Source organism: Buteo buteo, chromosome 13 (assembly GCF_964188355.1).
Source record: "Buteo buteo chromosome 13, bButBut1.hap1.1, whole genome shotgun sequence".
NCBI classification, from domain to species: domain Eukaryota; kingdom Metazoa; phylum Chordata; class Aves; order Accipitriformes; family Accipitridae; genus Buteo; species Buteo buteo.
The window spans coordinates 13,285,777-13,313,323 of NC_134183.1; the positions used below are offsets into that span (position 1 = coordinate 13,285,777).

The 27,547-nt window shown below is 44.9% G+C and overlaps 1 protein-coding gene and 1 long non-coding RNA gene across 3 annotated transcripts in view; one reads left to right on the top strand and one right to left on the bottom strand.

Moving 5' to 3' along the window:
• Nucleotides 1-27,547, top strand: part of LOC142038901 (uncharacterized) — a 92,230-nt gene that overhangs the window by 56,633 nt on the left and 8,050 nt on the right. The gene's annotated exons all lie outside the window — the stretch shown is intronic.
• On the bottom strand, nt 11,096-27,047 carry LOC142038894 (myosin heavy chain, skeletal muscle, adult-like). The gene is made up of 38 exons (XM_075044822.1): nt 26,826-27,047; nt 26,596-26,739; nt 26,346-26,502; nt 24,697-24,724; nt 24,487-24,598; nt 24,301-24,393; nt 24,107-24,170; nt 23,916-24,014; nt 23,706-23,809; nt 23,468-23,606; nt 22,678-22,796; nt 22,411-22,560; nt 21,431-21,601; nt 20,772-21,081; nt 20,550-20,617; nt 19,678-19,765; nt 19,466-19,583; nt 19,005-19,128; nt 18,786-18,922; nt 18,426-18,681; nt 17,423-17,665; nt 17,015-17,191; nt 16,783-16,928; nt 16,605-16,695; nt 16,126-16,515; nt 15,845-15,971; nt 15,547-15,665; nt 14,898-15,094; nt 14,302-14,485; nt 14,050-14,215; nt 13,754-13,878; nt 13,285-13,593; nt 12,981-13,184; nt 12,570-12,695; nt 12,305-12,475; nt 12,114-12,218; nt 11,880-11,975; nt 11,096-11,270 (listed from the first exon to the last, which is right to left on the bottom strand). The coding sequence occupies exons 1-38, from the start codon at nt 27,030-27,032 to the stop codon at nt 11,115-11,117; spliced, it is 5,820 nt and encodes a 1,939-aa protein (XP_074900923.1). The 5' UTR covers nt 27,033-27,047; the 3' UTR covers nt 11,096-11,114.

Genomic DNA, 27,547 nt, shown 5'->3' on the forward strand with positions numbered 1-27,547 from the left:
TAATCTTTTTTTCATCCTTGAAAAATACAGAATAATCTTTTAAAAACCACTGTTATATGTGTCTTGTGACACTGTACAGATTGTACATTGACTTTACAGATTGTACAGTGTCATATTTGAGAATATGAATTAAGTTAAATTAACCTTATTATTCTTAGGTAAAATTAAAAAAAAGTTATAGGTAGAAAGTATACAAATGCCTTGAAAGCAGATGGAAAAACTTATTTAGAAACCAGTTTGAGAGGGAAGAATATACTGCATAATAAATGTGGATAGCCAACTTCAACAAAACACTATATCCAGCACTCTTACCTTGAATCTTGGAGACGGGGCAGAGCTCTATAAAGACACTTTTATAGAGTCTGCTTGGCAGATGCTCTGGATTCCTCCTCTTTCTTCGGTCAAAATATTTTTTGGCAAACGTTCTTTGGCAAAGCATTGTCTGGCAAACTTAACCAAGGGCATAATTGTCATTTGATTTGACCAGATATATTTAGAAAAGTTTTCTATCTTACCAATGAAGTGAATGTATTGACTATAAATAATTTGACAAGAGATTTAAGGAGACAATCTCTGTTAGTCAAGGAACTTGGAGAACTTGGATGTAGGACTTATGGATTCTATTGATGCATTTCCAGTGATTTCCTCCTGGACTCAAAGCAGATTTTTATTGAATCTCTGTGCTGTAACTATTCCAATTGCATTATGCAGATAACATTAATGTTTTCCACATGATGTTCTGAGGTTAATGAAGAAATGCATTAATGGCAGTAGATAAACCGTGTGAAAGAAAGCCAACAGGATCTTGTTAAATGAATTTAACTCTTATGTTCATCTAGTATTTGAAATGACAGAAAAAAATGTGTTACATTCTGAATTCCTGCGTACAACATACTTGGGAATTGAGATGCAGCCGAAGACAAAGAAACAATTACATATTTTTTCTGAATGATACTGTTGAAAGATAGGGTACACACAAAAATGCATTAGATATAGAGCTGAATAAGTATAAATGTGTAATATTTAGTAAGTAGCACTAAAGTAATTAACAAGGATTTTGCTGTACCTCCACTTTAATACGGAGTCAAAAATGCAAAGTAACCTTCTAAACAGCTTACGTCTGTTCCTCACATGTGTACCCACTGTCAACATGCATCAAGCAATATCCTCAACCAAGTCAGGAAGCAGGGGAGGTCCCTGTAGCCCTTCACTACCTACGACTCCAAAAAACCCCAACCCCTCCACCCAAACTCAGCTATACACATAATCACACACACAGCATATAGTCTGAGATCCTCTGCACTTGGCTACTGCACTCAGTCCAGCACTCCCAACCCATCCCAAATATCTCGCACACTTACACATTCATACAGTTCCAGCCACAAAAACTATCAACACAGTGCTGCCTGTATCAGGCCACTAGAGGTGGTAGGCAGTCCTGTACAATGCTGATACTCTGAGAAAGGGGGAATCTGCCGGTAGTCCTGGAGAGTGACTGATCTAGTTCTAGGAAAAGGGCACTGTCACTTGAGCTGCTTTAAACACCGTCAGTTCTAAACACACCCTTCTCTTGGTTGTTGGCATTTTGGTTATTAAAAGAGCTCAGTGCATAAAGCTCAGTGAATAACACAGGGGCAAGGTCAGAAAAATGATGCCTGTGATCCAAAGCAACATCCAGCATCAAGCACTGGCCTGTGCATGAAGAGCATTTTCCAAGGAGGGCTCTGGCACCGCAGCACCCACTGTTTTGGCGTTCAAACCCAGAGCTCACCCCTGGGCTCCCTGCGCAGGGCATGGGGAGGCTGATGGAAACACCCTGTGCCCTGCCCAGGAGGAGCCCAGAGACAACCAGTGGGAAGTGGTGAGCGCAGGTGTGCACCTGAAGTCTTGCCTCTCTGGGCATTTGTGACTCCCATGGACATGCAGAAGGTAGAGGATAGAATCACAGAATGGTTTGGGTTGGAAGGCACCTTAAAAAGATCATCTAGTGCAACACCCCCTGCCGTGGGCGGGGATATCTTTGACTGGATCAGGTTGCTCAAAGCCCCATCCGACCTGAGCTTGAACACTTCCAATGATGGGGCATTCCCAAATTCTGGGGCCAATCTGTTCCTGCGTCTCACCAGCCTCATCTTAAAAAATGTCTCCCTTAAATCCAGCCAGAATCTACCTTCTTCAGTTTAAAAACTTTGCCCCTTGTCCTGTCGCTACAGGCCTTGCTAAAAAGTCCTTCTCCATCTTTCTTATAAGCCTCCTTTAAATATTGAAAGGATGCGATACGGTCTCCTCAGAGCCTTCTCATCTCCAGGCTGAGCAGGCCCAACTCTCTCAGCCTTTCCTCATAGGAGAGGTGCTCCAGTCCTTGGACCATTTTCATGGCCCTCCTCCGCACCTGCTCAAGCAGGTCCATGTCTTCCTCGCATGGGGGGCCCCAGAGCTGGATACAGGACTCCAGGCGGGGTCTCATGAGAGCAGAGTAAAAGGGGAGAATCACCTCTCTCTGCAGGGTTGCTCTCAATCCAGTCATCCCCCAGTACATACTGATAGTGGGGACTGCCCTGACCCAGGTGCAGGACCTTGCGCTTGGCCTTGTTGAAGTTCATCAGGTTCACATGGGCCCACTCTTCAAGCCCATCAAGGTCCTTCTGGATGGCAGCCCTTCCCACTGGTGTATCAGCTGCACCACTCAGCTTGGTGTCACCTGCAACCTTGTTGAGGGTGCACTCCATCCTACTGTATACGTCATTAATGAAGATATTAAATAGTATTGATTCTGGTATGAACCCTTGAGCGACACCACTGGTTTCCATTTGGACACTGAGCCTTTGACTGTAACTCTTTTGATGTGGCCATCCAGCCAATTCCTTACCCATCTAACAGTCCCTCCGTCAAAACCATAACTCTCCAATCTAGTGGCAAGAATGTTGTGGGGGACCGTATCAAAGGCCTTACAGAAGTCTGGGTAGATGACATCAGCTTCTCTTCCCTTGTACGCTGATGCAGTCACTCCATCATAGAAGGCCACTAGATTGGTCAGGCACAATTTGCTCTTGGTGAAGCCATGTTGGCTGTCTCTAATCACCTCCCTGTGTTCCATAGACTTCAACATAACTTCCAGGAAGGTCTGTTCCATGATCTTATCAGTCACTGACATGGGGCTGACTAGTTGGTAGTTCTCAGGGTCCTCCTTATTACTCTATTTAAACAATGAGAATAATTCCAAGGATGAAAATAATTCCAGAATTCCTGTATAAGTAATGTGACCCTAACTAACTGTGGGAAGAGTCAAGGAGAGGCAATGAGCCGACGTCCATTCAGATTTAGAAGGAAAAATATTCCAAGAGAAGACCATTGGTAGGCGAGAAGAAGACTAGGAGGTCTGTAAAGGAGAACCCAGAAAACTGAGGCAGCAGCTTCCAGAAAGGAAGACGTGGAAGGCTGCCTGACTGCTCAGAGTGCAGAAGAACTGTAGCACACAACGCACTGTCCCACCTAAACCTGCATGTAGCTGGAAGGTGTTTGAGGAGGTCGTCCTTTGACAGAACGCTTCTCTGGTCAAATGCTAGCAGCAGATATAAATCCACAGCATGAATGCATGCGCTGGCTACCGCTTGAAGAAGAAACTGCAGCTGCAATGGAGCTCTATTTGGAATTTCTGTGCTCAGCATGGAAGTCGACCTCTGTCTATTAATAGCTCTTCACTGATACCTTAGTCCCCAGGTAGACGCCATGGAAGTTAACATAAAGCAGTTACAGGTGTGTGGGCTGTGTTTGGTGTGGTGGAGCAAAACTTACCTTGAAAGGTGACTGCTATTAATCAGGTAATAGGCTGGAGGATTATTGAAAGCAAGCAAAGATGACTTTGGAAAAGCAGTCCCTGTGGGATTTGCAGCATGTTGGTGTTATTACCAGCCATGCCGTCTGGATTAGCAGAGCGTGCCTGTAGGGATCAGTGCGCCCTGTGAGTCACCAGTGGGTCGTGTGACATGTGAGATCTAGCGTCAGGCTAATGTGTAGCAAGGCGGACTTGACAGAGAATGCTGGTTGCTGAAGTGGCAGCTACAGCAGAGGTGAGATGTCAGTGTGTCATCAAAGCATCCACAATTCCTTCCTTCCTTCCTTTGTTCCTTCCTTCCTTCCAGATTTTTTATTTTCTATCACAGATCAGATTTCCTACTCACAGGGCTAACGGGATGGTGTCTCTCATGGGTGACGTTGTATGGCACTTCTTAGGTGAAAAAATAAAGACACCGTAAGCTTCAATTCAGTAACGGGTAGGGATTGCATTTGTTCAGCACTGAACTCAAGGTGTGTAGAGGCGAAGCAAAAGCATTTCCAGCATGAGCAGAGACAAAGGATGTTTGAAAACATCCACTGTAAGAAGTGCAGCTTTCAAATGGTGTTGTCAGTTATGCTGCAATTATTTGTTAGGCATACTGAGAGCGATGTCACCAGACCCGATGGGCAGTCTGACAAGGAATGCCCAGCCTCCACTTCAGCAGTGTTTCTTCAGACAGCAGTCCTCTGTGTAAAAGGAGAACTCCCAGGAATGCTAGCCCAAGCTGAACAGAAATGCTGGCACCCTAATCCTTTGGAGGAAAACTCCTCTTCCCTGCCCTTCTGCTGAGACATAGCTGAGAGCTGGAGCCTGCATATGGTACGGACACACTTTCCTCATTAAGAAGCCTGTTTATTCTGCTGATGGGCATTGACTCTTGCAGAATTAAATATGAGGAGTGCTTTCTCCACGCCTAGCATACCATGTCTACTCCATGCAGGTGTTTGTGGGTTATCTGGTTAAGATACATCCTGTCTCAGGATAGCCATGAAAAGACCTGGATGGCCTTTACCATCTCCTCGTGCTGCTTCTCCTCTCAGGGACCAATTTCTGCAGGTCTTTCCTGACCTCACAGCAGGGAAAAGGGAAGTGAATGCATCTTTGCTTTAGGGAGTTTGATTAACAGGTTTTTCTATTGGTCGTGTCTTCTCTTTTCCAGTGGTGACATTCTTACGTGGCTTCCTGCAGCCTGAAAAAGACTGAGCATCTCAGTGGAGAAGGACCAGATTGTCTAACTGAAAAGGGAAACACAGTGGCTGGTAGGACAGGCCTGTCATTTGAAGTCAGGCTGCACTTGAACGAGTGCCTGAGTTGCACAGTTACTCAGACACCTCTTATGTTCTCAGCTAACGTCTCTGGAAGCAGTCGCTGCTGGGCAGTGGGTCCTAGCTGAGAAGGCGACCTTCCAAGTGCCCTTTCCATCACCCATCAAAGCAACCGGATGGCTCCTGCTACAGGGCAGGTGAGGAGGGGAACAGGCCTCATGGGTAAGAACAGGGAAGGAAATGCGTCAGAAATGAAGCAATGATGACAACATGCCACCAGATAGCCAGCAGCCATAGTGTCAGGGTGCTCTAGCAGTGCTTGCATCCCCTGTCCTGAGGAGATTCCCTGCTCACCCCACTAAAGGCTGCTGGGGACACACCTTTCTCTCCATGAGGCTTGTACTTGGCAAGGTCTGAGTTTAACCTGAGAGATGGGGACATTGTTTGAGCTCTAAGCAAGTAGATTTGGGGAAATGTATCTCATAGCCTCTCCAGCTCGAGCTGCAATGGCCACTTCACTTGGTCCCTGCATTGACAGGCAGCACAGGTGTATATTGCCTCCCTTCCAGTTCAGTCTCTTCAGTTCTCTAAGAAGTGCCTCCAGTTAGCCAGCATCTTGCAGGGTGACTCGTAGGGTCTCAGAGCAGAGCCATGCCGTGACCTCACGCTGCTCTTGGCCTCAGATGTTACCTAAGCTTGGACTTTATCTCTTTAGGCTCCAATTCCAAAGCCTTCCTGTGTGCTGGACTGTTTCCCTAGCAGTACTGTGTTGAGGTTGGCACTGTGCTGCTTGCATGGTGAGCAAGGTGTGTCCTGCTTCTTCTGCAGCTGGTGTAGGAGCATTGTCATGAGACCCTAAGATCAAGGCTCACTTGCTAGGTGTTTCCTTTACTCCATTGGGAGGTGTGACAGGGAGCTCAACTCTGCTCATGGAGCTGGTAACGTTCCTGGATTTCCTTCATCAGAGGGATTCACTGGTTCCTGTAGAATAGAGAAGCTGAACTGCGCTTCTGACAAAATTGTCAGTGAAAGGGATTTCAAGATTCTGTTTCTGGTCCTCTTGCCTCTGCTATTACTGGAATGTTGCTTTTGTGCTTGGGAGAGACAGTTTGCTATTTCTTGTTCAGATTGTCATGGATTCATGGTCCTCTGCAGTCCATATGGGGAGCATACCAACTGCATCCATCTAAAACTTTCTCTGAGAGATCATCCTTTATGGGTTTTTATGGAGAGATGATTCCCCCACTTTGCATCAGCACTTAGCAAATGACAGCAGCCTGACTCCAAAAATAGTGTCAGGGAAAATGGCTCCTCTTCAACATGTATGGCAGCAAATCCCAAGTCAACAAAAAGTAACCTTCAGTGTCTCATTCAGTGGTGTTTTACTTAGATGCTTATTATTTGCTATGCTTAATGGCCTGTCACAGATTCCTCAGCAGAGCGTCAGTACATGGGACAGATCAGAATTTGATGACAGTAGCATCATAAGTAACACGCCTTGGGATTTATAGTGTAAGTTTAAGCAAGTACATAGTTACAGTTGATAAGACATCCTCAGAATCTGTCATGTAAGTGCGCCAAAGGTGCTGATGAGTCTAGAAGTAATTTCAGGGCATTTCATTGTGAGAACAGCTGTTGGATGTTTTTCTCCAATTTGTTAATTTCATTTTCTCCCATTTTATTTTTCATCCTGGTAGTGTCTTCTGAAATTGCCTGGTTGCCCTTTCCTCTACTGGTTCCTGGGCCCTGTGTTATTTTCAGTGACTGTAATCATAGTATCATGTGACTGTAATCATCATTAAGCTGTGCAAACTGGCAGTGAGTGACATGGCAGTTCAACAGCAGAAGGCCTGATGTCCTTGTGTTTCCTGCCTTACCGCCAGTCAGTGAAGTTCAGCATTCCCTAGCAGACTTTGCTGGGCAGCTGTTCTCCATACTTGTACCTGTCAGTACTTTGGCTGGTGGTTGATAAGTGTTAGTATTTTGAGTGAGCAGCATGCTCACTGCTCCTTAGAAGTTTCTTCAGATCTGTAAAGTTAGAGCACAGCAGAGATTGATTTTATTCCATAATAATAACTAGGAACACTGGGTTTTCCCAATGAGCTGCATTCCCAAGAACACGGAGCTGATGAGCTTCCAAGTTCCCAGACTGGAGGGAGGTGAAGGGTACAATGTCATCGTCCCACTGTAGCCTTGCTCTGCTTCTGTGTGTGAACAGCGAAGGTCTAGGTGGGCTTTGCTCGGGTTCACAGTGCCATTTTCACATCCACTTCATGGGAGCAAATACTGTGATTCCTTGTGTCTTCTGAGCCAGCATAAAGGTAGATCTTGAGAGTGACTCCTGTACACTTCACCGTGCAGAAGGCTTCCTCTGAGGCAGCTGCTCTGTTCCTGGTGGGGAGGCCATGTCCCAGGAGAGGATGGTGAGAACCCAGGGTTCTGGGTTCACAAAGTGTCATTCAGCTAACTTCACATTCTTCTTTGTGCATGATGAGGGAGAGCACACCCAGGCCTGCTGATGATTCTCAATGTTTGAGGCAGAAAAGGAAATGTGCCTGCATGAATCATTCTGAGAGAAGAGCAGCATCTTCTAATTTTAGATGTGGGCAACTGCACTGTGCCCTAAGATGGCAATTACAACACATTGCAATGTAGCATGAGGAAGATTCAGTAGTCCATGTGTTGAATACCATTATGGGTTATTACAGGAAGATTATCCCTAGAAGGAGACATGGTCAAGGTGCAGGAGCTTTCCTAGGGAAGTACACTTCATTAGCAAAGCACCCTATGCTCAACTTTCACCCAGTAGGTCTGCACAGCAGTGTTTCTCAGTGTCAGCATTCTGGGACTTTTTTCCCATGGTACATATGATGGCCTTATGTCAGGCCCATGGGCAGAATTTTTGGCAAGCTGGGTAAGGACTTACACAGTTTGAAGGAATAAACAAGGCTCTTTCTTGGCTGCTTCGCACTCCAAGGTAACTTATGATTACCTCCTGAGCTGGTTACTTTGTGCTCAGGTATGAAGACTGGTGAACCAGGAGAAATACATGCCCTGGGAGAGCACAAAAGGCAAGGCAAGGCACATCAGCTTACTTGTGCTGGTGGAAAGTCCTGATTGATAGCATGTGTCTCCATTTCTTATCAAGGACAGAATAGGAACTGACAGCTTCCAAGACACACTCCAACAAAGCTACTGCCTGTTACACTAGAGAGAAGAGACCCAGTAAAGGACCTGATATGTCATGTATTAGTCCTTCTACGAATGCAGTACCTTTGCTGCAGTGTGGTTTGCACCAACTTCTTCACTACATTATCAAAGAAAGTGCCTACTATGTTGCAAAGGGAAACTCTGCATCCAGCAGCAGACAAAAAGCTTACCTAATCTGCTTCACACAGGCATGCATTGCTAGGCTATGTCGGCTCTGGCATCATTCTGATAACACATGCTCTTATCTTCCATGGCAGAGCCATCATGTGGCAGAGGACAGTGCAGGGTCTGTAAAGCAGCATTTCAAAGTCTCAGAAGTTTATGCTTATATGGAGTAGCCCTACCATTACATACAACAGGGATACTCAGGAAATGCTGTGTATCATCTAGACTTTACCCAGCATCACCTGAAGTTTCAGAGAGCCCTGTAGATGTGGTTGTGGGTGGGAATTCTAGAGCCATCCAAGAGTAGCAGTAGTCTTGGAGATAGGCTTGAACAGACAAAGTTCAGCACAGAGACACTGCTGCCATGGTAGAGCCATTCAGCAGGCCATACTGCCTGATGAGCTCTGGTTGTTGGTGATGCTGGACCTGGGACCCAGATAAGGTGAAGCCCTTTGGATAATGCTGTTGTAGCATGCAGCTATGGAGCTGTCAGTTGCAATTTCTCAGCAGTGCGAGTGTCCCTTTGGAAGCCAAGCCCATGATCAGACAGTACACATTGACCACTGTCAAATCACAGGGCTTCACAGGGACCTCCACTTCCCAGGAGCTCCACTAGCAAGCCTTCCTTCATAACACTGTGGTGAGTAAAGTTCAGAAGATTTCAGGGACCACCTGTCTCAGGCTTAAGCACTGTAGGCTACAGCTGGGGACTGCTGACAGCTGAGTAGATGATCACTTCCTAGACTTCCCGTGCACTGCTCTCTGCTGGGGCATACAGCCCTGTGGCAATTGCAATTATGGCTGCAGCCCAAATACACAAGATCTTGTCCTTTAGGACCTCTAAAGTAGTGGGTGGACATCCAAAGAACCAACTGTGCAGAGCACAGGCATGTAAATTCAGTAGAGCTACCCAAAAGCCTCCCTCCCTCTTCTCTGGTAAATGACCCCATAAGTGTCTTAACCTGGGAGATTCCAGTAGTGTTGTTACTGTCACAAGCCAAACATCTCCTGTGTAAAAGCAGTGAGATTCAACAACTCTGTCCCTGTGTTCCCTTGGGGTGCCTGATTTGGTGGGTGTGTTCTGACTGGCAGCATTGTTTTCTACCCTCAAAATGCACTTGAGATGGAGGCTGTCAACAGGGAAATGTGTTCTCTGTCCAAATACAAGACACCACAAAGCCCAGAGCTCCTGCAGATGCTTGCCTGCACATTTTCATTTTCTGTTGGCTTTCTTGGACATTGCAAGATCTTGTTAGGCCTGGGGTCTTTTTTTTTTTTTTTGCACAAGTGCCCCTTTTCTCTGTTAAATGAGCAAAAGTCAAGCAGTGCACCTAAAAGTAATGTAGATAGATGCTGGATGGAAGCACACCTTTCTTCCTGATGAGAGCGAGCAGAGAATCAGTGTTGTCACCCTGGATGTTGTTGTGCAAGTTTGCATTTTTTAAAGGATTCTGAACCTGTAAAGGAAGGGTTATTTAAGGCAACTCTCAGTTCAGCAGATCAGAGTCACTGTTGCCTCAGCCTGCCATGCCATCTCCACTCCGATCTGTTGTGCCCTTCTAGGCCCAGTGCTCAGTGCAGGAGCTAGCTCCTGATTCAAACACCAGCACATGCATGGCAGAGCTGAAAAGAGGTACACTGTCAAAAGTATTCAACAACAACACATACTCTGGCCTCCACTTCATAATGTGCTTCTTGTTTTCCCTTCATTACCATCTGCTCTTCAGTCAGCATTTTTTTCCGACTTGTATCTGATTCAGTTAGCATTCATCTCTCACCTGGAGCTCCTTCAGTCTTTTTGGTTTCTGAGAAGATCTTCCAGGTTGTCTGGTCTTCCAGAAAATAAGGCACAGAAGTTACCTCAGAGCACAGAGCTGCTAGTGCTGCCAAAAATACCAGCATAGGAAGATATCTCTGCGTATGTTTTTCTTTTAACATTCCATGACACTGTCCATATCTCTTTCACCCAGAGGCAACACATAATACATAAGAATAAACCACATGAGATGGCTGATAGAGCACATGAGAGTTCACGGCTGTACATGCCCAGTGTGCCTCTGCTGTTCAGATCAGGGTCTAAATGAAGGAAAAATTATTTGCCAATACTCTCCATTCTCTTCCTGCCCTCCAAAAAAATATTGTTATGATGTGGCCCTATGAAGTGCCCAGCAGCACTATGAAATTCTGGAGCCAAGACGTGTAGGTGAAGAGAGTAGTAGCCAGACTGGGGGGAGAAAAATACAATAACTCTGGGGTATCAGTCAAGCACCTAAACAGTGCTCTGTCTGTTGTAAATTGGTTCTCTTCCATGCCCTTTCCCTAGGAAGAAAAATACATTATTACTTATACTTTTAACTGATTGTGTGAAATAAAAGCATATGCTACACATCAGACAGCTAATGGATCCGAGCTACATATTCAACAATAGCCAAAGTTAAGTGGGATCCCATAGCTAAATAGGGAGACAAAAATAGCAAAACAGAGAGACTGAGAAGCAGCTACTCATGTTCTGTATGCAAGGGACTCTATGGTGTTTATTCTCTAGGCACAATTACAAAGACACATTACAGAAGAAAGCGACTGAGAGGTTCACATTTTGTGCAGCCCTCAGGTCACTTTGCTGCCTCATGACATCCTCACTCTTCCTCTTCTATCTTCTTGCCATGAAACTCCCGACTCTTCGCTCGGAGCTTGTTGACCTGCGACTCTGCAATGTCAGCCCGCTCCTCAGCTTCTTCCAGCTCATGCTGGATCTTGCGGAACTTGGAGATATTGGCATTGGACAGCTCCTCCTGTGCGGGGAGAGGGAGTCGGTGGTGAGGAGCCCAGGGCAGGGGTGTCACTCCTCCTGCACCTTGGCCTTGCAGGGCTGTGGCTCTTCCACCCCACTCCCACCGCTGATTACACGTAAGCCTCCCACAGACCTCCTCATCCTCCCTTATTCAGGACCCCACTGTGACAAGCTTTGCCAGTACTATGTCACTCTTGAGGAGCAACTTTGTCACTTGGATTTGTCATTTGTATACTTATTCTCCCACTACTTGATGCCCAGCTATCAGTGCGACTTATTGGGTTGAGAAAGACCCTGAAGCCTTCTGCTGTTGATTACTAGCAGAGATTCATGAACTCAGTTAACTTCAGTCAGTGGATGTAGCCCCTGGGTTTGTTTAGTCTGACGTCCTGTATAAAACAGGCTGCAGAATTTCCCTCAGTTCATCACTGACTGCTGCAGGGTACCCAGAACTCAGCAAGGTCTCATGACACCATAGAAAATGATGTGGCCAAGACTGTTGTGTCTTGGGAGATTCTTTCATGCCCCTTTCCTGCTATTCATACTCATCTCAATGAGCGTGCTGCCCCAATGGAAGGTGGCTCTTGCCCATTCTTCGAGCAATACTTACAGCCTCCTCAGCTTGTCTCTTGTAGGATTTCACCTTCATTTGCAGCTTGTCCACCAGATCCTGCAGCCTGAGAATATTCTTACGGTCTTCCTCAGACTAAAGCAGTTGGCAAGCAGGAAAGAGAGTAAATGATTTCCACACAATGTGAGTTAGCAATTCCCTTTGGCAATCAAGAGCAAAAATTTTTAGATCCTGCAAGAGGGTGTGTCAGCCCAAGGCGGCCTCCTGCCCTACCTGGTAGGTCAGCTCCTTCACCCTCCTCTCGTACTTGCGCACACCCTTCACGGCTTCAGCGCTGCGCTTCTGCTCAGCATCAACCTCCCCTTCCAGCTCCCGCACCTGCAATGAGCACCCCATCTTTGGAGCTTCCCTGCTGGCTACTTACGTGACGTGCTCACTCATGCACAAAGAAAAGCCCTACGCACTCTGGCCTCCAGCTTCTGGATTTGCTTCTTGCCTCCCTTCAGGGCCAACTGCTCGGCTTCATCCAGACGGTGCTGCAGGTCCTTCACCGTCTGGTCCAGGTTCTTCTTCATCCTCTCCAGGTGGGCGCTGGTGTCCTGCTCCTTCTTCAGCTCTTCTGCCATCATGGCCGCCTGATGAGAGCAAAAGGTCAAAGCCATTTTCAGGCTCGAGATGTTCTGGGGGGAAGGCACACATCTTAAGCAGTGAAAGGAGCCCCCGACTCACATCTGTGATGGCCTTCTTGGCCTTCTCTTCAGCATTGCGGGCCTCCTGGATCGTGTCCTCCATTTCACCCTGAATTTGGGCAATGTCTGTTTCCAGCTTCTTCTTGGTGTTGATCAAGCTGGTGTTCTGCACAAAGAGAGATTGCAAGACTTGCATCCTGAGGCCTGCAATACCAAACCTACAGCCTGAGCCAAGTCTTTACTCTTCAGGCTTGCAAATCAAGATCTGGAATTCTTTTTAAAAAGATTGTTTACAAAATGTCAGTGGTAGGCTCAGGTCATGGGTGCTGAGCATGCCTGTCCTTGTGGACAGCAGTAGCGAGGCCATTCTAGTGCTCCTTATCCTCCGGTATGTAGCAGACCTCTGTGTTTATTAACTGTCAGCACAACTTCTTCTGCAACACACTCTTACCTGGGTATGGAGAAGCTGCACACGTTCAGTGGCATCCAGAAGCTCCTGCTCAGCCACTTTCCTTGACCGCTCCGTCTGCTCCAGGGCTGCCCGTAGTTCCTCAATTTCAGCCTGCAACAGGTTTGCTCTGCGCTCCACCATGGCCACCTGCTCCTTCAGGTCCTCCTGTGTCCTGAGAGCATCGTCCAAGTGTATCTGGGTATCCTGTAAAAGAGGCAAGAGAATTTGCAAGGTGGCAGTGTGTGCTTGGGTGCCAAAAATGTCAGCGAAGGCTCTTCTCTTTCTGTAGCTTTGCTGAACAGACCTTGAGCACTGCCTGTGTGTTTCTCAGGTTCTTTTGTGCCTCTGCAGCCACGCGGTTGGCATGGCTCAGCTGGATCTCCATTTCATTCAGGTCCCCCTCCATCTTCTTCTTCAGACGCAGGGCTTCATTCCTGCTCCTGATCTCAGCATCCAGGCTGCTCTGTAAGGACTCCACGACTCGAAGGTGGTTTCTCTTCATCTGGTCGATCTCCTCATCTTTCTCTGCTATCTTCCTGTCAATCTCAGACTTCACCTGGTTGAGCTCAAGCTGGAGGCGCAGGATCTTCCCCTCTTCATGTTCCAGGGAAGCCTGGACAAGTCAGCAGGAACAGTGACTTAAACTACTGCTTCCTTTCTACGTAATCTCTTATACAGTACTTCACAAAATCTAGGCTTGCTTTCCTGACATTTCTGCAGATAAATACTCCCATACTTTCAGTCTGGACACCATTTATTAACACTGTGTATACCTCAGCTTCCTCCAGGGAGGCTTGGAGTTCATATTTCTCCTGCTCAATCTGCTTCTTGACTTTCTCCAGCTCATGAATCGCCTTTCCTCCCTCGGCAATCTGCTCCGTGAGGTCGGAAATCTCCTCTGTGGGAGCAAAGAGCAACAGCATGGTCAGGCACAGAGCAGAATGCACAGGGCCCTGCCACACCAAGGTGACAGGCAGCTTTGCCAACCTGCAGGCGCAGACCCATACGGAAAGGTGGTAGTGCTGGATAGCAAGAAAGCTCAGCCAGGAGCAGAGGGCCAGGGACTTACGCTGCAAGTTCTTGTTCTCACGCTTCAGCGTTTCCAGGTGGTCCAAGGACTCCTCATAGGCATTCTTCATCTTAAACAGCTCTGTGCTGAGAGACCGAGACTCCTTCTGGGAGGCTTCCAGCTCAGCCTGCGTTTCCTCGTACTTCTGCTTCCATTCTGCCAGGATCTGAAGAGAAACAGGACCTCAGTGTGGATGTGGCAATCAGGAGGGGATGCTCTGCCCAGGAACCCCAGGCCCGGAGACCAAAAGACCTTGTCAAAGTTCCTCTGCTTCTTATCCAGAGCTGCGCAGGCAGCATTTGATCGCTCAACTTCAATCATTAGGTCCTCCACTTCATTCTGCAGCCTCTGCTTTGTCTTTTCCAGGGAGGCACATTTGGCATTCACACCTTCGACATGTTCCTCTGCATCCTGCAGGCGCTGTGCCAGCTTCTTCCTGGGAGGAGATAAGCACAGCTCTGGGTTAGAGTTAAGAGGGGAGCCAATTTTGCACTGTTCATGAGATGGCAGCTGGCCACTTTGGGGGCTTTGAGCCTGGCGTTTTTCACAGTGTTTTTTCTGTTCCAAGATTGCATGCAGCCTAAATGGTCTATCACTTCTGTGTCCTACCAAATACTGAGTATTTGGCCTGTCTTAGCCTTTCTAGCCCTAAAGGCTACCTTTGTCCTTCCAATCTGCACTTTTTCCACAGCATGCTTTTCCCCTCCCTCCCTCTCTCCCCTCTACCACAAAGACAATATAACCCTGCCTTTGTACTACCCTTGTCCTAACCCACTCTCAGAGACTCCAGTTCCCCTTGACAGTCTCAGTCTTCTCCAGCCACTCGACATCCCACATTCCTCACGTACTTGGCCTCCTCCAGCTCCTCCGTGCGCTGAATAGCATCCGTCTCGTATTTGGTTCTCCACTGGGCCACTTCGCTGTTGGCCTTGGACAGGGCACGCTGCAGCTCCCCCTTGGCTTCCTGCTCCTCCTCATATTGTTCCCGGAGCAAGTCACAGTCGTGGCGAGCAGACTGCAAGGCGTGGGCCAGGGCGTTCTTGGCCTGTGGGGACATTGGAATTGGTAACCTCGATACTTGTCTTGAGATGCCTCTTGACAGTAAAATTAGAACAAAACTCTAATTAGGCAAATGCAAAGCTGGGAGCTGATGAAGCCTTCATCAATGTATTCTGGAGGATCAGGATGTGTTAGTGACAGTTACTGGGGACAGTAAATCTGCTGTTCCTGTCAATGTTTCGAAGTATGTGTCTGAATCCTGTCTCAGAGAGTATCGTCAGCATCTCCTGACAGCCTTGTGGATGACTTCCTCTAGCATGACAATCATTACGCTTCCTTCCCTCTCTAGCTTATGAGTGGGGATATGTGCATTACTGGTGTTCCCTCCAGTACTACATGTGGTTGGGGAAAGATTGTTGAACCAATCTTGGATCAGACAGGATTCTCCGAACGCTTTTAGGGATGATGTAGGTTGTGGACAGTAGGGTACTTCCAGACCTTTATTTCTTCCTCTAGATGTCTCTTGAGTTCCTCAATCTGTTGGGTAAATCCTTGCTTGCCCCTAGACAGCTGAGAAATCAGAGCATCTTTTTCCTCCACCTGGCGTGAATATTCCCCTGGGAAGGGTAAAGTAAAAAAAGGTAACTAGACTACTAACAATATGACAGTTTCTGCCTGTAAACCCGCGTAGTCAGAAGTGGCCTGGAGAGGTTATACCAGTTGTCACTTTGCACCCTCTCGTATGCTCAAGGCATGCAGATCCTCCTATTACCCCTCAGGAAAGAGGATGTCTCACCTGATTCTGTCTGCAGACGAGCTCTTTGAGTATTGAGGTCATTGATCATGCGCTGATTCTGCTCCTCCTTAGTTTTAAGCTCACTCAGCTGATCCTCCAGAGTGCGGCACATCTTCTCCAGATTTGCCTAGATAGCAAACACAAGGAAGGAAAGGAGATGAACACCTGCACTCTGCCTTATTCTCACAGCAGGAATTTTTTTTTTATGAGAATGTGGCCGGTAGGCATAGCCTATGTGCCATACCTTGGCCCTGTGAGCATGTCCTACTGCAACTCTATACCTTGGCTTTGGAGACAGACTCCATGTTACTGGCCAAGTCATCAATCTCCATCTTCAGCTCACTCTTCTCCTTCTCCAGCTTCTGCTTCACTCGCTGCAGGTTGTCAATCTGCTCCCCAAGCTCAGCTGTGCTGTCCGCGTGCTTCTTCCGCAGGGCGGCAGCTGTGGCTTCGTGCTGCAGCGTGGCCTCTTCGAGGTCACGGCGCATCTTCTGAAATTCTGCCTCACGCTTCTTGTTCATCTCAATCTGAGCTGTGGTAGCCCCTCCTGCTTCTTCCAGGCGCTCACTGATCTCCTCTAGCTCCCTCGAGAGGTCAGCCCGATGCTTCTCGGCTTTTGCCCGAGAGGTTCGCTCTGCCTCAATTTCCTCCTCCAGTTCCTCAATACGAGCCTGGGGAACATTAGGAGACCCTTCACACCCATGCCCTCCTCCTACCTGACCTGAGACTGGGTGAGAGAGGGGAAGGAACAAAGACTTGCCTGCAGCTCCTTGATCTTCTTCTGTAATTGCATGCCCAGGGCTTGCTCATCCTCAATTTTGCTCTGGATCTGGCTGATTTCAAAGTCTTTCCTTTGAGCAAAGCAAACCATGTCAGAGCTCAAAGCAAACAGACAGGTGCACCAGCCCAGCACCCAGGTGCCCCACAGCCCCACTTACTTCTTCAGCTTCTCATCCAGCTGCTGCTTATCGTTTTCCAAATCCATTATGCTGTCATGGGCCAGCTTCAGGTCTCCCTCGAGTTTCCTCTTAGCTCTCTCAAGGTCCATGCGCAGTTTCTTCTCTTGCTCCAGGGACCCTTCCAGCTAAAATAAACAAGACCATCAGTGCTCTGCTGGCTATGCTTTCCTCTACAAGTTTTTCTTTTTCATTGAGCTGCACATGTGCTTACGTCATCCACTTGCTGCTCCAGCTTGATTTTAGCTTTGGTCAGCGTATTGACTTTGTCCTCTTCTACCTGCAGGTCATCCAGTGTCTGCTGATGGGCCTCTTGGAGGGCTTTCTTCTCTTTTGTCAGCTTGGCAATGGTCTCGTCCAGGGCTGCCATCTCTTCTATGAGGTTTTTCACCTGTTGATTGTAAGAAAGTGCCAAAAGTCTGTGTAGAAGACTTGACTGCTTAGTGCAACGACCTTTTCACTTTGCAGTGCTTAGCCAGGAGCTTGTTTTTCATTTGGGCTGCCTCACTGCCCCGCTGTGAGGCTCCTGATATGTTCCAAACCTAGCTTTGTTCTGAGGATACCAGGCTGATGTGGGAGGCATCTGTCCCTTCACCCTTTATGTGACCCCCTGTGTGTGTACCTTGTTTTCAGTGGCATGCTTTTCCTTCTCCACTTTGGCCAGCGTTAACTCGAGGTCATCAATATCTTTCTTCAGCTCTGAACATTCATCCTCCAGTTTTCTCTTCTTGGCTGTCAGCTCGGCATTGATTTCCTCCTCATCTTCAGCCCTTTCAGTCACCTCCTTAATTTTGGCTTCCAGCTGGATTTTGGTTTTGATGAGCTGGTCACATCTTTCCTCAGCATCAGCCAAGCTATCTGCCTCCTGGTGAGGAGACACAAATTTTTAGGAGTTGTAATGTTTTGAAGTTTCTCTGCTCTGTCTGTTGTATCACTGAGTAGGTGTGTATTATAATGGGTGCTGAACCTGGCCTTCCACTCCAGCAACTGGAAGATCTTGCCCGGTGTCTACCAGGAAAGCTTGTCATCTGGAATCAACATTGATGCCAGATTTTTTGTGTCTCTAAAAATGCCTCACAGAGAGGGTAGCTTTTTCTGTTTAATTCACTCATCGTGAACCTCATAATATTTGGGGAGTAAAGGCTTTGTGAGAATAATTTAGTGGAGCAAGCGGTGTTTTGTTTGGTGTGAAGAAACTGCCTTTTCCTAACTGAGTTTGAATGGAAACTATCCATGTTTCTGAAAGTAATCAAGGCCGCCTAGTATTGCTGGACGTAGGAAAAGTGGGTCTTTCTCAGGTTTGCCTTTACTCTGTTAGACAGATACACTGCTTTGAAAGGTGAGTAGATGGAGATACTTCCCTTCCAGTTCAGAGCTCTCTGCTGTGGATTACATGTTACATGGCTCTTTCCTCAGACAGCAGGAATGCCGAGTCTCATGTGGGGCTGCCATGAGCCTCACCATGCCCCTGCCAGTGTCTGTTTACTCAGAGTGCCTTAGAGTGTGTGATTTAGACTGTTTTCTACTGCACGGTAGTCAGCTTCCTGCAAGTCTCTGCTTAGGGTAAGAAGCGTTCTGACTGTGTAATCTTCTTTTCCCAGGGACAAATGAATGGTGATACTCACTGCCTGGACTTGGAGCTGCAGGTCATTTTTCTCCTGCAGTAAGGTCACCATTTTCTCCTCCAGCTCTTTCCTCTTTGCCTCAGACTTCGCAAGCTCTTCCTTGATTTTCTCAAACTCTTGTTTCATGTTGGCCATCTCCTTCTCAGATTCTGCACTCTTCAGCAAGGGCTTGATCTTAAAGAACAGCTTCATCCAGGGCCAGTGCTTGACATTCATGAATGCACGAACATTATACTGGATACAGAAAATGGCATCCCTGAAATAAAAAGCACATGGCTATTGCATACTTTGTGTTGAATGAATTTAGACTCCATTAGCCAAGACCCATGCGAACATTATCCATGGGTGAGAAATGCCTACCTCCTCTCCACCATTCTCTGATACTCCACTCTCATCAGGAAGCCCCTGCACCTGGCTTGTGTCCTGGTCATAATCTCTGCTAGTTTCTCATCTCTCATCTCCTCCAGAAGACCTACCAGCCCAGCTTTGAAGAACACCTTAAGAAACAGAACATTGTAGCACATGAGCCTCAGTGCATAACAGAGGCACACAGTGTTTGAACACAGGACTTGTTCCTACCTTGGTGTGACCAAATCTGTACTGGGTGTGGTCCACATCAATGGATGCAAGAAGCTTCTCTGAAGCCTTCTTGCTGTCCATGAACTGACCTTCTGGAATAGCACTTATATTAAGAACTCTGTATCTGTAGGAGAAAGCAGAACATGAAGAAATCTACATTACTGGAACCACCAGTGCAACTGAACGCCACAAGTTTCTCAGCAACAGCTGACTGTCTGACCGAGTAATGTCATGTATTAGAGACAGTCCATTCTTTCAAGATAGTGTCAGTGAAGATTTCATACTGTTACCTCAGAGTCCAAGGGAGTCCTGATCATCAACATAAAATCAATCAACAACTCACAATAAAACATGTCTATGTTACTACGTAGGTCCTTTTTGAAATATAACGTTTCAAGTTTCTCAGGGTACTCAGGCTATATAGTTTGTTCTGAATGGGGAGAAAGATGGAGCACTCTTACCTTTGTTTGAAGTCAGCGTACAGGACTCTGCTGGGGAATCCTTTCCTGCAAATTCTGATCCCTTCCAGCACACCATTGCATCGCAGCTGATGCAGCACCAGCTCATGCTCCATGGCACCTAACAGATACCACCATTAGTGACTACCCTATTGTCTGATACTCAGGAGAAGAGCTTTTGTGCCTTGAGTTTTCCTCCTATTGCATCTCCTTACCAGGTGTTTTTGTTTCATTTGGGATGATGCATCGTACAAAATGGGGGTGAGTGCTGCGTAGATTTGTCATCAGCTTGTTTAAATTCTCCTGTGAGTTTACAAGGTCAAGTTTAGATCAACAGATGAAAGATCTGCATCCCTGCATCTGCATGTATTTCATCCATGGAAAGGAATTAATAGTCTGTCAGATTTAAATTAGATTGCAAAATTTCCATATTAAAGTACAAAAACTTATGCCTTCATCCATCTTTCACTGTTGTCCATTACTATTAAAAGGAAATATAATTTGGTTACTGTGTCATCAGAATTTATCTTATACAAAACCTGGGATATAACTCATTTGATGCCCTGAGACTCATTGCTTTGAAAGTCACAAACAATTCCCCATGCTTGCCCTCCTGAACCAATATACTGGTTAGGCATTTATATGTGATAACCTTAAAGCCAGCCTCTGTGTTCTTCAGAGCTACTCCATTACTTATTAATCGTGCATTGTAGGAATATTGAAAATATTCAGAAGTCCAAAATCTCTATTTGGTAAAACACTCTGAACTCGGTGCAATAGCTGAAAGAAATTGACCTATTTCAATGTCATATTTAGCTTAAAAAACAGAGGTGCATGAAAAAAGATGTGAATGATAAATCCTCAACTGTTTGAAAGAGTTTTCTTTTTGGTATATTGAAAGAATATCATTCCATGTTGAAAATAGAAGAAACTAGTCCATCATTTAAAGGGAAAGAAAATTTACCTATGGTACATAATCTTCTTCATCCTCTTGCTATAGGACTTCAAGAATTATAACATCATTTTTCACATTTTAAATTCCCTTTCTTCAAGTAAAAAGAGACAAAATGAGGAAACCAGTACGTACCCGGAAAAGAGCTGACACAGTCTGGAAAGAAGAACCCTTCTTCTTCCCTCCCTTTTTGCCACCAGCCTCTGCAAATGGAAGAAAAGAAAAAAAGTATTACAATATGGATATTGCATATTGGAGACTACAGAACACAAAACAACTTTAAATGTTTAGTGTTTACTGCTTTAATTCTGTGTCAACATTGTCCCACACTCAAAATACAATTTTCACAGAGCTGACCTGCATCTGCTCCACCATAGTTGGCAAAGAGTAAGGCCAGTGTCTTCACAGATGATTTCTGGTACAACCCAATGACAGTTTCATTCAGGGGGTCCTTGTTCTTCTCCAGCCAGCCAGTGATGTTGTAGTCCACTATGCCAGCATAGTGTATCACGGAGAAGTGGGCCTCAGCCTTCCCTTTGACAGGCTTGGGCTTCTGGAAGTTGCTGGACTTGCCCAGATGCTGGTCATAGAGCTTGTTCTTGAAAGAGGTGTCAGTTGCCTTGGGGAACATGCACTCCTCTTCCAGGATGGAGAAGATGCCCATGGGCTGTAAGACATTACAACATACAAGAGGGAGAAAGAGATTCCTTGGTTGGAAAGATCCTAGTGTTAGGACAGAAAGCTGTGAAATAAATCAGAAGATAAAGTTGTTTCTGTTCTTTTCTGGACAACGTGTCACAGAAAATTAACTGAGGTTCACCATTTTTCATCCTTGGTGTTTCACCTTTACTTGTGGAACCACTTTTAACCATTGCTGGCAACATTACAAATTATGGAAACAGAGAGCACTGTAATAGCTGAAATTTATCATTTTAATCCAGACATAAACAAATTCTTTATGTATCCCTCAATAACTAGACAATTCCAACATTAATGCACCTGAACAGTAAGGATACCTTCTCAATCAGCTCAATGCAGGCAGCCAGGTCCATCCCAAAGTCAATGAATGTCCATTCAATTCCTTCCTTCTTGTACTCCTCCTGCTCCAGCACGAACATGTGGTGGTTGAAGAACTGTTGCAGTTTCTCATTGGTGAAGTTGATACACAGCTGCTCAAAGCTATTGAACTGCCAAATGTAAAAAAGATGCAATGTTTTCAAGGTTCAGCTATCACCACAAGGCTTTTCCCTGTGTAGTTTTGATCCATCACGTGTCTCTTCAGACAAATACAAGGCCCCTTCCCTGTCTGTTCTCCCAGAAATACTTCCATGGGACTGTACTTGCATTCTGAAGAGAGAGAAGACCTCTAATTCGTTGTAATGTAGTGATTTTTTTGTTTGTTATTATTCCATATAATATGGATTCTTTAATTATGATAATTATCGCTTATCCCTTTGGAATCCCTTAATTCTAAAGAAAATTTAGTAAATAACTTCAGCACAATTTCTCTTATTAGAACAAATTTATTACTAGACTCTGGCTCTCCCAAAACCCTCATCATGAAGTCTGCCTCAATTTGCTACTCAAATATTTTTCTGTTCTTAAGAGAGTGGTTCTAGATATTTCCATGCACTGGTATGGAAGCTTTCGGGGTCCTTTCAACAACAGCATGAGCATTTCCTAACCTCTTCCAATAATTTCCACCAACAGTATGATCATTTCTAATCTCTTTCAATGTTTTCCACATCTTTGGCCCATATAACTTTGTCACAGATTTCTTCCTTTTTTCTTTTAACTAAGCTTAATATTCTTGCATGCTATGGCATTAGCTTCCTGTTAAGATCTAACTGTTGAATTGGCCAATCTCTTCAATAGTGAGATCTCTTGATGACTGTATTTTTTACAAACAATCTGACTCTTCATGAAAGAAGTCTTAGTATTTTCTTAACATCCATTGTCCCTTCTATGAAGCTGTTGTGAAATCCTTGTTCCTTACATCGAAGATTTCAAAGCCGGCAATGTCCAGGACACCAATGAAGTACTGTCTGGGTTGCTTGGTATCCAGCTGTTGGTTGATACGAACAACCATCCACAAGAACATCCTCTCATAGACAGCTTTTGCCAGAGCACCTACAGCATTGTGCACCTAAAGCAAAGGGGAAATACAGAAAAGTTACTGCACAGAGAAATTTTAAGGAATTTTAACTGTCTGAAGAGAAATTCTGAGCTATAAGTATGTATTCATAGTAACCAATTATTTTACCTGTTCCACAGTTTGACCTTTGGTCACAAATTCATTCCCAACTTTGACTCGAGGAGAACACATGGCTTTGAGCATGTCAGCTGAGTTCAGACCCATTAGATAGGCAGCCTTGTCAGCAACTGGAAGACAAGAGAGACAAAGAAAAAATTGGTCATTGGACAAGGACTGGAAATTGATCGATGGCTGTCTCAGAAATGACACCACTATTCAAAATTCTTGACTGCAAATCTTTGAATCTAGTATCACAACAAGTATATTGAATACAGGAAACCTGTGAAAGCCAATATTGGTATTTTTTTTGCAAGTAGTTATCAGTAAGAAAACTTTCCTTGAGTATTTTAACTAAATTTATAAACTGAAGCAATGCTTTTAATAACTTTCACTTTAAAAATACATGAAGATTAAAACTAGGCATCTTAGTCAAGATCTAAGAAAGCTCTTATATTTAAATAGGCCATGGTCTGCACTGCCAATAGCAGAAGTATGTGCTTGCCAGAAAATATTCTAGAGTCTATGTATGAAAATAGGGAAGCTTCCTCTTCAAAAGAGTTTGTCAAAACCCTCTGCATGCTAAATGGAAAAATACATGGAACTAGCCAAACAAAAAGCTAACTGCAGGGGTATCATTCAGTAAGATAGGCCAGGGATCAGAGAATCAGCTTCACAGCTTCATGGACACTAAAAGAAACATTATTTAGTTTTCACTTTATTAAGCTATAGCATTTGTCATGTCTAAAAAAATGTATTTCCCAAAACTGATTTCTTTATTAAAAGGTCAGTTGCTAAGAACCTTCTGTGCCATCCGGCTCTGCCTGCTCCTCTCGTTGTTTCTGCTTGAATTTCAGGTTCCCGTAGTGCATGACAGCCCCTGTCAGCTTGTAGATGGCAGTCTTTTCATCGGCAGTGAAGCCCAGGATGTCAATGGCACTCTGCAGTTGAAACAATGAATTCAAATACGTGTCCTTAGTAGGTCACCTATGTCACCTTCAAGACATGGACAGTAGGTACCTTTTTCCTGTGTTACTTACATCTGTAGCCATGAGCTCCTCCTGGTCATCGATACTGGGAACAGTGACCTCACCTTGACTCACAAAGTGGAAATCATAAGGGTTGGTGGTAATGAGGAGCATGTCTGAAAGCAGGAAGAGGCAAGGCACAGGCTTAGTTTTGCCAACCAGGTAATAGAGGGAACTGTTGCTCAGTGATCATCCTCAAAAAGACATAATGATCCCTCCTACCAATTAGCTCCGGCTTCTTGTTGGACGTGATTTGATAAAATATGTGGTAGCTTCTTTCTGCCTTGAGCTGGAAAGTGACTCTGGACTTCTCCAGCAGATCTGGAAAGGAAGGTAGAAAGAGTTAGGCACAGGAAGGCACACAGAGGTGGGTCTTTAGGAAGGAATGGGATCAGGCCAGGAGAGTCTCTTACAAGTTTCAATGTCAGCAGAAGCCACTTTGCCTGTAGCTCCAAAGTGGATTCTGATGAATTTGCCCTGTTAAGGAGAAGCAGCAGCATTTCAGCCTGGATGGGTTCCTTTGACATCTCCTTTATGTGGAATACTGCCAGGGCCATCACTTATCTTGTAATGAGAGGGAGAAATTTTGTCCAAAGCAACAACTTACAAAGCGTGAGGAGTTGTCATTCCTCACAGTCTTGGCATTTCCAAAGGCCTCTAGCAGTGGGTTGGCGCTGATGATTTGATCCTCAAGCGTTCCCTGCAGGATGATAATTATTGCTGGCTTTCATTTGCAAAAATCATGTCAGGAACAGAGGAAAGCTTTGATTCAAGACAGTATCTACTAATTTACCTGCGTTTTGCCTGACTGGTCCTCCTTCTTCTTCTCCCCACTCGCTGCAATTGTTGCAAAGTACTGGATGACACGCTTTGTGTTCACAGTCTTCCCTGCACCAGATTCTCCGCTGTCAAACCAAAGACAGAAGCAGAGAGCGTGTGGTCAGGCTGGAGGTCCCCTGGCACGGGGCAGCCCAGCGGGGACCCGAGCAGGGAGTGTACATACGTGATCAGGATCGACTGGTTCTCACGATCTGTGAAAAGACAGAAAGAGTTTTCTTAGTGCTCCTCAATTGCAGAGAAATAAAAATCTATGAGATAAACTGTGAACTGAAGCTTTGTTAAAGTGCAAGCAGACTAGATAGCCAATTCCCACTTAAAATGCCCTGGAAACATGTCACTTAACCCCTTTCAAGATTTTTTTAAGTTCCCCCAATAAAAATATAAATTCTTGTTTGGATATGGATGTAAGATAAAATATATTAGGTTTTTAAAAATATGATTCTCCTTAAATCAAGATCAATATTTCTGTGTATAAGAAAGAACCAAAACCAAATATTACTTTGTAATGTCAGTATGATTAAAGTGACTAAAACAATGTAAAATGAATTGGCATTTTTTGGGGACTCAAGAGCCTTCTGAGATCAGACCATAGTCCCTCCTGAGTTCAAGGATTTTTTGAGCCAGGCATAGTATCATTGTACGCAATGGTTTGGGCAGACTTTGCATGAATTCATCTCCTTACTTTAGTCATTGAAATAGACCTCTAGGACATATGATTTTCTTAATATAGAATATCCAGGACTCAAGTGTCTTGTATGCAATTTGTCATTCCCTATGCTTTTTTAAAAAATGTTTCAACTGACAATTGCTTTGATGCTTCCTAGCTGTTCAAATGTTAGACAGAAGGAAAGAATTAATTCTGATTCTGCTTTCTATACAACCCTTGATTTCTATACAACTCTTGATTTTACAAATTTCTGTCATATATCCCCTCAGTATTCTGTTCTCTGTCATCAAAGTGTCTTTATCTACTTAATTGTTATTCATACTGAATTTATTTCATGCCTATGAATATTGTTTTGTCTGTCGGTGAACATATCCAGGTCCACTATCTCCTTTTTTTAACATAAGAAAACTAGAACTGGCTGCATTATTCAAGATGTCAATGTTACACTTTTTAACTGAATATGATATCATGGAACTATTGCTCTTTTTAATCTCTCTTCCTCCCCCCCCCCCCAGTAATTACTAAAGTTCATTTTGTTTTCTTCTGCCCTAATGAGCACTGAGCCAAAATTTCTGTATCATTCTTCATCGTAAGTCTGAGATCTTCCTCTTGAGATTTAACTCTTGAGAAGTAACAGCCATTTCTTAGCTAACCGTTCTGCTAATCTTCCATTTTCCATTGCATGTTCTGCCTTTTAGGCTCTCCCTCCTTCATCTGACAACCTCTTATCATTTGCAGTTCTAAGATGGTAAAAAAGCACTGATAGTGCACTTATTTGGATTTGGAACTTCAATTTACAGTGATTCTTTCTTACTTTCTGATATGGATATTATGTTAGTAATGTTTGATTCCATGCTTTTTGTTAAGATAGAGCACCAACACTTCTGTAGCACTGCTAATTCTGCTTTCCATCAGACTTTTTACTCCACAGTTACAAAACCTAATTTCTAGACTTCTCTCTGCAGCATTCCCAGTGTGCTTTCTGTGCTATTTATCTCATTTAAAGATGGGCATTCTAGTATACTCAGATGACATAAATTATGTAAACATGACTCCATATATTCAAAGATAATCTGCAAAGAAAAGGAAGATTTTTCCTGAATTGCATGCTGCAATATCATTTGAAGGGATATCAAGCAACTCACCATTTAACATGAACTGATAGGCATTGTCAGAGATGGAGAAGATGTGTGGAGGGGCCTCCTGGCGCTTCTTGCCTCGGTAGGCCAACACCACCTCCGGGTTGTACACCGGCAGCCACTTGTAGGGGTTGACAGTGACGCAGAAGAGACCCGAGTAGGTCTGCGAGGAAGGGAGACAGCACGTTGGCTTCCACTTAGCCTGGCAGAGCAGTTCCTCCTAGCTCCCCAGAGGAAGACTGCTGCTGCTACTTACGTAGATCATCCAGGCTGCATAACGCTCTTTGAGGTTGTACAGCACAGCGGGTTCATGGAGGTGGGTCATCATGGCCATGTCCTCGACTTTATCATACTTGGGAGGGTTCATGGGGAAGACCTGATCATCCTTCACGGTCAGGGTCTGCCAAGGAAGAGAGACTGATATATGTCAGCTAAGAGCCCAGAGTGGGAATCCAATTATGTTCTCAAGCCTTGCATTTTCCTCACCTCTCCACCTTCAGTCTTGACAGTGACCTTCCCTGATTCCCTGCTCTGGATTGTCCCTTTCACAAAGGATTCCTTAGGATGCACCACAAAGACAGATGTCTTGGCATCAAAAGGCTTGTTCTGGGCCTCGATTCTCTCCTTTTCTGACTTTCGGAGGTAAGCAGCTGCCTCCCCAAAAGCAGCCATCTCAGAGTCTGGAGAAGTCATGTCTGCACTTTACTGAAGACACGTCAGCAGAAGACTCTGAGTTGGAAAGAAGACATCTTCTATCAGTTAGACAATAGTTTTCTGTGCGAGTGATGAAATTTCTTACATTTGCTATATTTCCAGTCATTTTCAATAACACCTTTTGAAAGGTAGTTTTGATTTGAACACGTAAGTACTTACATCCCACTTGAGAATGAGACAGCATTCTAAATAATTTTAGTCTTCTAAGTGTGAACAGAGTTTTTAATATTGATTACAATTTTGCAATATTGTCATACTGGTGGGTGTTTTGCAATTTTACTATTGGTATACTGAAGAACTAAACCTAAAGCAAATCCCTCTCTTCTGTTGCCCTTAATTATCAGCAATGAGTCTCCAAGAAGTCCTTCCACTGCCCAAGATCTGTGGAAAGTGAATTTACTCACTTTCACACTTTATACATCTTATCAGGCTCAGTCCAATCTTTTCTGCAATGAGTATGAATACAAAAAATGGGGCATGAATATAGTAAAATT